At 45.5% G+C, this 10765-nt stretch overlaps 1 protein-coding gene across 1 annotated transcript; it reads left to right on the plus strand.

Annotated features, from left to right (window-relative positions):
• The first annotated feature begins 4357 nt into the window (after positions 1-4357).
• On the plus strand, positions 4358-9865 carry LOC115312434. The gene is made up of 11 exons (XM_040206190.3): positions 4358-4810; positions 6307-6563; positions 6625-7000; positions 7565-7738; positions 7864-7939; positions 8052-8162; positions 8249-8497; positions 8555-8726; positions 8912-9060; positions 9141-9362; positions 9805-9865. The coding sequence occupies exons 1-10, from the start codon at positions 4502-4504 to the stop codon at positions 9320-9322; spliced, it is 2055 nt and encodes a 684-aa protein (XP_040062124.2). The 5' UTR covers positions 4358-4501; the 3' UTR covers positions 9323-9362; positions 9805-9865.
• The last annotated feature ends 900 nt before the right edge of the window (positions 9866-10765 follow it).

The following is a 10765-nucleotide window of genomic DNA, read 5'->3' on the forward strand; positions in this document are numbered from 1 at the left end:
TCACGAACAGTTTGACCTTTGAATCGAGTGTACACCAACTCATTGCGTGTAAACAAGCACGCGTTTGCACACAAGAGCTCCGCGCACGACGCGCTGCATGTACCCATTTTCCGAAGTGTGAAGCGTTCGGCCATGCTCCGTTCAACAGGCTGCACCACCGCCTAAGCGCGACGTCATAGATTTGGTGTAGGTGGGACTCTTGTTTAATTAACGATTCACTCTGGCACATCGACTGTAATTTCGCCCTCATTTGCTTTGAAATAATGTTTTCATCCGAAATACTATCTATAGATTACGAATGACGAGTCACTGATCATTTATACGCCAGGCGAGCACGGGATGGCGGCCCCTCTCATTGGAAATGCACCGGTGATTTTGGCACGGGTGTTTATTTCAAATTTATAATATAAGCAGTCCTGACCTGTCCTATCAAAAAGATGTTTGCTTTTCTTGGCAGCAATGACAGCAGGGTTGCACAGAAGCATATATGCATTTAAGCACGTCCCTTATTATAGGGAAAATTTAATCGAGAAAAGTAATTAAGGTAAATTAACGTAACGTTCTTTTGTGTAAAAATAAAAAAAAATTCTGCCATATAAGTGCACACGTTAGTACTTAAATGATTGTGTTGTTACCCATGAAGCGCGCCAGAAAGACCTTCTTGAGAAAAAATGTGAAACAGATACTTTTATAAATATATTAATTAATTCATTTATGTATTTTTCGTGTTCACAAACATAACAAATAAATTATCGTAGTCCTATATATTTATGCATAATTGCGCATGGAATACCTACTATCAATGACACATTCATAGTAATAAATGATAATGTAGTGATTGCGCAGGCGAGCTGGAGGATGTTAACCATTTTGTTCTTAGCCCGAGACTGAGGCAGGAAAATAGGAAAGTTTCAAAGTAGAAGAAAAATGAACAGTCGAGGACGTGTCCTCGACTGTTCATTTTTCTTCTACTTTGAAACTTTCCTCTTTTCCTGCCTCAGTCTCGAGCTAAGAACAAAATGGTTAACATTCATAGTGTCACTAAATCTTAGTTCTGTGGAGATGCCAAAACGGTATTCGGTCATATATTCCGAAACCGTTCGTGAAATCAAAAACAGAATTAAAAAAATAAAATATGGCAGCGCTACTCTTCCTAGGCCCCATCGTTCGCAAGGCATCCGTTCTAAAGTTCCGGGAAGCTTGCTCGTGGGCAAAACGATCTTGTTGCTTTCAAGGTTGGAGGTTTCGCGCGCAGAAAGTGATGTCAGGCGATAACAGGCCGGAAATTGATTGTAGAGGTGAGCTCTTATTTCGTTCATCTCTAAGTTGACAATGCGGTGAAGCTAAGCGTTAGCCAACCATTCAGTGGCCTGACTCCTATCGCTTGATTTCGCTCGCCTCGCGTGTGTATGCGGAGAAGGGGTGATCACGTGGTGCGAGACTGACAGTCAAACGGTCTAACAAGCACGTAGTTTCCACCGCGCTGTCAGCTTACGGGGGATAAAGTCCCCGATCCATGACTAAAGGCTTTGTGTGGCAACTGAGGACAGCGTGTGCGTCCGAAGGCGGTAATCCAGGGAATCCGGACTCAACGGGCGCCTCGCTCGTTCCTTGCGCACCTTGCACCCAGCTTGCACTAATGCTCCATACAAAAAAAAAAAAAAAAAAAAATTAGAAAAAAATATTAACGAACTTTAGTGTCCGCAGCATGCCCATTCCACACCATCTTTTTTGTGTTTATTTATTTGTTTTTTCGAAGTTTTTTTTTAAGTTTTTTCGTGAAACTATTTGCGTCGTAAAAGAGCTGGCTGGTCGGTGCTGGTTTGTTGTCGATTCGGTAACTAACAAACACAGGAGACCAAATTAAAGTTCACAATCTTTCCACATCATGACTTTCAGCTGGCTGGATTGGTACCAAGACCAAGCATATAAGTAAATTTGGCTGTCTTTAAAAGACAGATTTATTTATCTTCTAAATTCCTCTAAATTTATTTACTCTCTAATTTCCTCTGGGTCCTCTAAATTTCCGCTTGCGACACTTCCCTCACTTCCGAAGCACTTCGATGGTGAAAAATTTTTTGTAAATCGGATTTCTTTAGCTTACGGATGCGGCAGGCTATGCTTCTCGGGACGCGCTGACCCACGTCTTCTGTAGAGCCCATTTAGGGCCTTCGGATTGCACTCCAATGCGTGCTTAGAGTGCCATCGGACGTGGGCACTTGAACGCTTGGCAAGAGTACCACGGCACTCTAGACACAGGCTTTTTCAAAGGCCATGCTAGATCGAGGAAGCTACCGCTAGTTACAGAACATACAGACAATTTCGCTCATTCATTTTAACTGAGCTTCTGTCGTCCGTGTTTCGTACCTCGGGGACATTGAACATAAGAAGCTTAGCATACTTTTTATCTTTTCGCATACTCTTTAGTATGCGAAAAGCATACTTTTTCGTAGGGCGACATAGCATGCTTTTTCGTAGGGCGACATAGAGCAGTCTACGTTCTTCCCAAAATAATTGAGCTATCGCTTGCTGTGTAGAATCAACCGAACGTAAGGTGAACCCGTCAATGGCAGTTTAAATGTGGCTCTGTTGGACAGCGAAATAAGACTTCTGTAATACACACTAATGTATCTATATTTAAAGCCAGTGAGATCCGTACCACAAATATCGATATCCGGAATGCTACACGGTGCTTCCGCTGTACATTAGGAACTGTTTGATGAACAGCGGAAAAGAGCAGCGATCTTGAATGTTCCCTTACATCGAAAACCTTCCTGTCAAGGGAGCTCCGGAGAGCGAGGTTAAAACAGTTAAAGGATGTAGCAAACTGTGCAGAGTTAAAGGTTTAACCCCCCAGAGCTTTTCTTGAACAGAGCAAAAGACTGATCGACTCCCGCGCTTCGGAAAGTAAAATGTAAATATTGAAAAAAAAAAAGGTAGTAGTCAAGCCAAGTTTATTTAATGACTCAAAACAAAGACCGCATAACAAGTTTGGAAATCATCGCTAACAACTTTTCCAAACGCTCTGGCTCCGTCGTTTATTTTCTCCAAGGCGGTGAAAATAAGGGAGCCCCTAGTGTCACGTACCATAAACCTGGCTTGCCGCCATGTATAGGTTTTTCGAACCTATACATGGCTTCGAAACGAACGCCGTGTTTAGGGCGACGCTTCATGAAATGGTCGTCACGTGGCGTATGCAATAGACCGCGCGAAGCCGACCTCTTCTGTCACGAAGGGAGGTTTTCCTCTTTGCTTGCTTTTAATGCGAATGTGGAAAAAATACTTTTTTTATACATATACCTGTTCCTACGATCAGTGAGGTCGGGCTCAGCAGTAACTTGAAACGACCCCCCAAAAATATAACAATGCCCCAAAAACATCTCTGGGCTACATAGGCACTTATGTAACGAAACATAATCGCACACGCGCGTCAGCATCCGCTCATACACCCGTTTACACACTGATCTATATGTTTATTGTTTAATATATCTGTCTAGCAAAAACATTAATTGCCTATTGCTTGGATAAAGGAGTGTCCCCCGCTCCAATGATCTTCCTGCCGCAGGTAATAATTAAGTTAATAAATACTGAAATATAAACCCGTCAAGGCAGGCTGTACCAACTCATTTATTAAAACATCCTTGCCCCATCTTCCCCCCCCCCCCAAAAAAAAAGAAGAAAAAAAAAAAGAAAAGCGGATAGGAAAAAAAGGTTTCCCCGAGAAAACGAAAAAAATACCTGCGCCGAACAGCGTCGAACTTGCGCCGAACCCATAGCGGCGCCATCTATCGACAGCCCGTGATATCGCGAGGAGAAACTAACTCTCGTTACAGTTACTCTCGAGGTCGAGGAAGGGTTAAGGTAGAGTATCATCGAAAGAAGCGGTCGGGAAAGAGTAACTTCCATGGAGATAGCGTTAAAGGTGCCCTCCGGAGCTTTCTGCGATCGTCTGTTTATGTTGTTATATTGCGTAGTAGGTGCAAGTTAATATGTATACAAAGTTTTAGAGTACAAAACCGTTTATTAAGTAAATGGCAGTAGAAATATATCGTTACTATTTTCTCTTGAAAGACAATCGCCCATTCCCTGGCCATCGCTAAAACTTGACCAATGGAAATGCTGCATCTCGCGGTGAATGCGAACGTTATTATTGCAATACTTTTTAAGCTTGTTGTAAATTAGAGTTTGAGAAAAACGTAAACTGATTGTGGTGCGGGAAACATAGTTTGCAATTATCGTTCCAAAGCCAGCGAACTATGTTTTCTCCCCGCAAGCTTGTTGCTAGGGGGTGATGTGTCGGCGCGTCGGGTCGTCTGCTTCCCGGGGCGTGTGCAAGCGTGCGTTTGCGACACACGTGTTCCTTCTTCCCGTGGATCCCGACTCCGAAGCCAGCTTTGCGATCCTTCCACGTGAATGAGTCAAACTTTTCCTTGTCATCTGTGGAATGCGACTGCGTATTGCAGTAGTTTCTTTTATCCTTTGAGTGAGCGATTTCCCTGAAATGCCGAACGTTTGTTTCGTCAAGACGTGCCGCCATCAAACTGGGAAGAACGTTCGCAAGGGCTTGCGATTCTTCTCTTTGCCGGAGAAAGAACCACGAAGGACTGCGTGGTTACGCTGCGCCGGGCGAGGGCACGACATTGAGAACCTGCCTCTCATTCCCCGTTTTTGTGCCGAACATTTCGAGCCGACTGCTTTCCGAAAGGACGACCTGCGTCGTTTCTGTCTTCGATCAGATGCTGTGCCGACGCTTCTGCTTCCCGTCGCCGATGAGACCGACGATCCTCCCCCAAAGCGCCAAAAAGTCGTGGTGAGTTTTTCGATGGCTCAAATATTTTTGGGAGTGTCACGAACATGGCATTCTGCGTTGCGCAGTGCGGCTGCTTCTGGTATCTATATTCTGAACTAAGAACTGAGGAGGCATTTGTGTAACATGGGAATCCACATGGCATTCGTCAAGTCGATCAGTGGTGCCTAATGTTCCGGACTAGCGGCTCGAGAGCTTATCGCGCGAATGGTGCGGTGCATGGGGTTTTCATTTTCGGGTTTTATATTTTTCAAAAATCGGGGGGGGAAAAATCGGGCGCTATTTTTCCGGGCGATAATCGGGAAGAAATCGGGTTTTTCCAGAAACCATTCCGAAATTCGGATTTTTTTTCGGGATTTCTTTATCAATTACAAATACGTGCAATGTGTTATTTACATGAACAAAAGTAAACAAAATATATTATATAGGCATAGGATATGTTTCTACCTTCTGATCGGCTCTGAAGTGAATCTTTGCGGAGGTCACGCAAATCGAAGAAAATTGTAACCATCAACTGATGACCAAGGAATTAAACAGATCCAGAATGGTTCATATTTTCTATCAAGTCAGGTGATTTCAACACTGCTTTTCGGGGAGAAATCGGGTTTAACCCGATTTTCATCAGAACTATTCGGGGGAGAAAAATTAGGTATTATTGGGTTTTACCCGAAAACGAAGAACCCTATCAGCATGCACCATCTGCAGGATCGAACTCATTTGTAAAAAGAAAACACGAACAAATAAGATAAAAGGACAGAGTCATAAATCGCCTCTAATGGTACCACCATCACCACCCCCCTCTGCTATTGACCCACCCAAAGTCAATACATGTTTTCCCAGCTTGTTTACAGACAGGAACCCTTTCGTATCAGCTTAGCAAAGTTCCAAGTGTCCGTGACTACTAACAAGCAGGTTTTCTTTTATATCTACTCTTGTGAGCAAACTCAGTTTTTTTTTTCTTCTCACAATCCTGCACCCACGATTGCGTGCAAACCCGCGTTTGCAAATTTGTATGCACATAGCAAATGCACGCCATGATTTTGTTGCTTGGTGGCACTTCTGGACACTGAGAACTCATGGCAGTTGCTGTATGTTTCCCACTTGCGGCTATAAGTGCTCGTTGGTTGCATTTCCTTCAGTGGTTGGTAAATACATGTCAAGCTGCAGCTTTACGTATGTATGTAATGTGACATCATATCGCGACATGAACATTTATTGTTGCTGAGCTAGAGACTGAAAATATAGATGGTAATGTAAGTTATAAAAACAAATATAAAGAGTGAGGCATCCCTTAGATTTGTATTACAGTGAGAGCTTTGGTTGAGTGCATGAAATTCTAAGCTATGGAAAGGCTACAAAACAATTCATGGATGTTTGCCATCAGCTAAAAAACTAGGCATCAAGGATGTTTGCCGCGGTGACGGCATTGTGTGGAGTGCTCGAGTTGCACCCTTTAATTTTAAAAATATGAAATGTGTAATAAACAGTGCCCTTTGCAGACTCAGGCCTCGGCAACTAGACTGCCTGCACCCTGCGAGGCAGAAATGACCCTCAGGGACTGTACTGCTGAAACAAACATCCCTGCAGTGGTGCCACCTGTCCCTGTCGCAGACGTGCCTGCACAGTCGCATCCACCCGAGTCTGCCTTCTCCACTTGTAGCAGTGGGGTGCCATATGAATGCACATCTCCTGTTCCCAGCAACATGCCAGACTCTGACGCAACCTACTCTCCGTCTCACAGCGAGGATTACGAGAGGTAAGTTGTGCATATAAACACATAGAATCTGTAAAGAATGCTTCACATGATCCCATTTCAGAATCGAGCATGGTGCATCAGCTCCACCACCACCACCAGAAGAAGAGCGCCAGTTTCTGGTGTTCGAGAGCTGCCTAAGGGAGCTTTTCAAGACGTGCCAAGAGTGCTCAAGACTGTGCCAAACAACGATCGAAACTACCGGCACACTGATCACAGTCTACAGCATCTGCCCTGTGGAGCACGTGCGCACATGGAAAAGCCAGCCCATCGTCAACGGCAGACCAGCAGGGAACATACTGCTGACCAGCCACCTGGTCTTCTCTGGAGTGAAGATTGCCCCTACGCTGCGGATGCTACGCCATATGAACGTGCAGGTCATCTCCGACTCGAGCTTCTACAAGCATCGGAAGGCCTTCGCTCTACCTGCAATCCACAAGGTGAGCAATATTCCGGGACACTGCAACTGCATTTTTTTCCCATATACCCAATTTTCCAATGAGGTACAAAACTGGAGCCCCAGTCACACTTCGGTTAAATGAATAAATATCTTCTTGTAGTATGCCACTTCAATGGTATAGTGCTAAGAGATAAAATTTTATACATCATGTTACATATGTGCCATGGGCTACTAAATCCACGATACTTTAATTTATTTCTGCTATGTGTAGTATCCTGGGGCAGTTCCCTGTCTGGCATTGGGTTGAGTGAGTCAGGTTCCCCGTGAGAGTCAAGAGACAGAGGGTGGTTGTCAGAATGGAAAAGGGTAGGGCAGCTTCGAGGTAACGGGCGGCCTGCTGCCTCTTTTATGAAATACACAAACATAAAAACACAAATCACAACCTAGCACAATCTAAGTCACATTCAAACTCGCTGCATTGTGCTTTCCTTTTTCTTTCACTCAGTCATTCATTCTACAACACTACACTATGCATACATAAACAGATGGGACTATTGTAGTATGCTCCATGCCTTTCTAAAGCAATATTTATCTGCATGAACAGGTCTGGCTGCAAGAGCAACAAGAACTTCTCAACGAGTTGCAGAACAAAGAGGTGGACATCTCTGCTGACGGGAGATTTGACTCCCCTGGGTTCTGTGCCAAGTACCTGACGTACACAGTCCACGTCGAGCAAATCAACAAGATTCTACACTCTGTCCAGGTCCAGCTAAAAGAGGCAAGTAGTCGAATTTACGTGAACCAGTTGCAACAATCTCATAATCTTTCTCTTGTGTTATGTCATCAGTTACTTCACTGCTATGCACTATTTTGGTAAAATATTCATTTCACACCTTTTTTTAGTCTGAACAGGCCATGGCCAGTGTCAACATGGAGAAGGAGGGCCTCCTCAAGCAGCTGCAATTCTTCAAGGAGAAAGGTATGTTCATGCTTAGTTCATGTATATCACTACTCGGCGGCCTTTCAGGCACTCTGTTCAAATTGGCATAATCACTTATTCTTTTGCTATCTTCGGAAACCTAATGGTGCAGGTATCAAGATCCGATCGTTGGTGACTGACCGTCACCCTGCCACACGAAAGCACATGAAGACGCACGAACCCGGGATTGACCACTTCTTTGACATATGGCACATCTCCAAAAGTAAGCAATCCTAACAGGCCATTCGTGTAGCCTTTATTTTCCAGCGATCACGCTGCAGGTTTCCCTGACACGACTCTGAATTTTAGGTGTGAAAAAGAAGCTGACAGCAGCAAGCAAACGGGCTGGATGCCAAGGCCTGCAAATCTGGATCCAGACAGCTACAAACCATATGTACTGGTCAGCAAGGGCTGCAGGAGGCGACGAGAAGCTGCTCATCGACATCTGGCTCAGCATGCACAACCATGTCATCAACAAACACTCGGGGCACGAAGGAACCTATGGAAGGTGCCTCCATGGTGACATGCCAGAGCCAACACGACCATGGATGGATCCCAGTATGTTTTTGTTCTTCCAAATGAAGGTGGTTTTTCTGAAACTTGTATCATCCTCAGACTCGCAGGCCTACAACCAATTCAAGAGCATCACTGGCAACAAACTGCTCCTGAAGGACCTTGCACAGATGTCTCCACATGGCCAGACATATGCTTTGGAGGCGTTCCACAGCGTCCTGATAGACTTCGCCCCGAAGTCCCAGGCTTTCAGCCCAGAAGGCATGCTTGCAAAGTAAGTCAACCAATTTACAATCACATTTCCTTTGTTTGGACACTTTCATCCAGTCCATTGGTTACAATGCGACAAACCTGACAGTCTCTTCCTAATGATCAGATAATGGAATTGGATTGATGCCAGAATAACCACTCTTTGTAAGTGGCACACTTTACCATCACTGAAATGTAACCATCTTGCAGGACTCGACTTGCAATCCTCCATTTCAACGAAAACTCAAACCGCTGCCAAGCCGTCACACGAGAGGGCAAGCCACGTTGGTCGGTCGTAACATCAAAAGCACGAAAGGGCCACCACACAGCACGACCAGAGATTACGGATCCCACTTACAGTGAGTATAACACTAACTGCAGTGTGAATGCCTTGTCCAGAGAGCCTAGGAATGTTATCATGCAAAGGTTTGAATTCTAGAGTATGTTGGAAAGCTCATCAAGGAGGCAATGGAGAGCAGCAAACAGTGGCGGTCCCTGGCTGCTGCATCGAGGGCCAACACCGTCGTCTTCCCGGCACCGATGACTGCAGCCTACACAAGGCCTCCAAAAGAGGAACTCGTGGCAGCACGAATGTCCAGGTTCGGCCACAGTCCCCAGTAACGGCATCAAATCCCTGGTCGGGACTTCCATGCTGCCGCAGGTAAGCACACAGGACCTTGGTCCTAATCAGGGTGCAGGATAAGCAGGTGGGGAAACGGCCCATAGAAGCCTACCGCAGCGCCGTGACCGGATTGTGTACTCGTCTGCTTGCGGGTACCCCCGATTTGCAACAGATGGCGCTGCGGCGAGAGGAAAAAAATCGGAATCGGATTTGCATGGAACTTTATGGGAGAGTGCGCAAAATAAACAGAGAGCACGACAGTCTTTATTGAAAATCCACGAGAAACCATCTCCGTCAGTTTAGCCAGTCGCCCACCTGGAGTGAGAGTTTGCGGTGCTCCACATCGATGGCGCCACAGAAAAAAAGAAAACCGAGGGGTACACAATCCGGTCGCTCATTTGGCTCTCGTTTCCCCACCTGTCTATCTTACACCCTGGTCCTAATACAGCCTTGCATGGTAAGCAACCGCTTTGTTTTGCAGGACGTACGGCGAATGCAAGCAGACAGACCCAAGAGAAAACAGCCGAGCTGCAAAATGGTTCACCATTTTCCATTAGGACACCCTGACCGACAGTAAGGAGGAAGTTAGATCTGTCTGCAATCATTTTTCACAGAAATGCAGATCTCTCCTCATGAGAATGTTCCATTTTAGGGCCTAATCAAGCTGGTCATGGCATGCCTATCTCGAAACAGGGCAAGGAACTTTAGCCGGTGGCAATGTCGGAGTCACAGAAAAGTCACCAAACAGCGAGACTCAAGGCTACAGCTCAACTTGCGGTGAGGACGACACTAACTTCAGTGTGAACGCCCATCTAGCCCAACTTGGAATGTCTAGGAATGTAATTATGCAACCGTCTGAATTGTCACTGTAGGTTGGAAAGTCTGTCAACGAGGCGGACAGTAGCAGGCAGCAAAGACCTGGTTGGATCTTTCATGCTGCCAGTGGTAAGCACACAGGAGCCTCGTCCTAATGAAAACTACCATGGTAGGCAATAACCGCTTTGTTTTGCAGAACATACGGCGAATGCAAGCAGACAGACCCAGGAGAAAACAGCCGAGCTGCAAAATGGATCATCGTTTTCCGTTAGGACACCCTGACCGACAGTAAGGAGGACATTAGATCTGTCCGCAATCATTTTTCACAGAAATACAGAGCTCTCCTCATGAGAATGTTCCATTTTAGGGCCTAATCAAGCTGGTCATGGCATGCCTATCTCAAAAGAGGGCAAGTAACTTTAGCCGGTGGCAATGTCGAAGTCACAGAAAAGTCACAAAACAGCGAGATTCAAGGCTACAGCTCAACTTGCGGTGAGGACGACACTAACTTCAGTGTGAACGCCCATCTAGCCCAACTTGGAATGTCTAGGAATGTAATTATGCAACAGTCTGAATTTTCGCTGTAGGTTGGAAAGTCTGTCAACGAGGCGGACAGCAGCAGGGAG

The sequence above is a fragment of the Ixodes scapularis genome, unplaced genomic scaffold (assembly GCF_016920785.2).
Source record: "Ixodes scapularis isolate PalLabHiFi unplaced genomic scaffold, ASM1692078v2 ptg001545l_1__unscaffolded, whole genome shotgun sequence".
NCBI classification, from domain to species: Eukaryota; Metazoa; Arthropoda; class Arachnida; order Ixodida; family Ixodidae; genus Ixodes; species Ixodes scapularis.

Coding starts and splice junctions, on each gene's coding strand:
- LOC115312434 (XM_040206190.3), top strand. CDS start 4,502: ATGCCGAACGTTTGTTTCGTCAAGACGTGCCGCCATCAAACTGGGAAG. Junction 7,739..7,863: donor TCCAGGTCCAGCTAAAAGAG/GCAAGTAGTCGA, acceptor ACCTTTTTTTAG/TCTGAACAGGCCATGGCCAG. Junction 8,498..8,554: donor ACGACCATGGATGGATCCCA/GTATGTTTTTGT, acceptor TATCATCCTCAG/ACTCGCAGGCCTACAACCAA.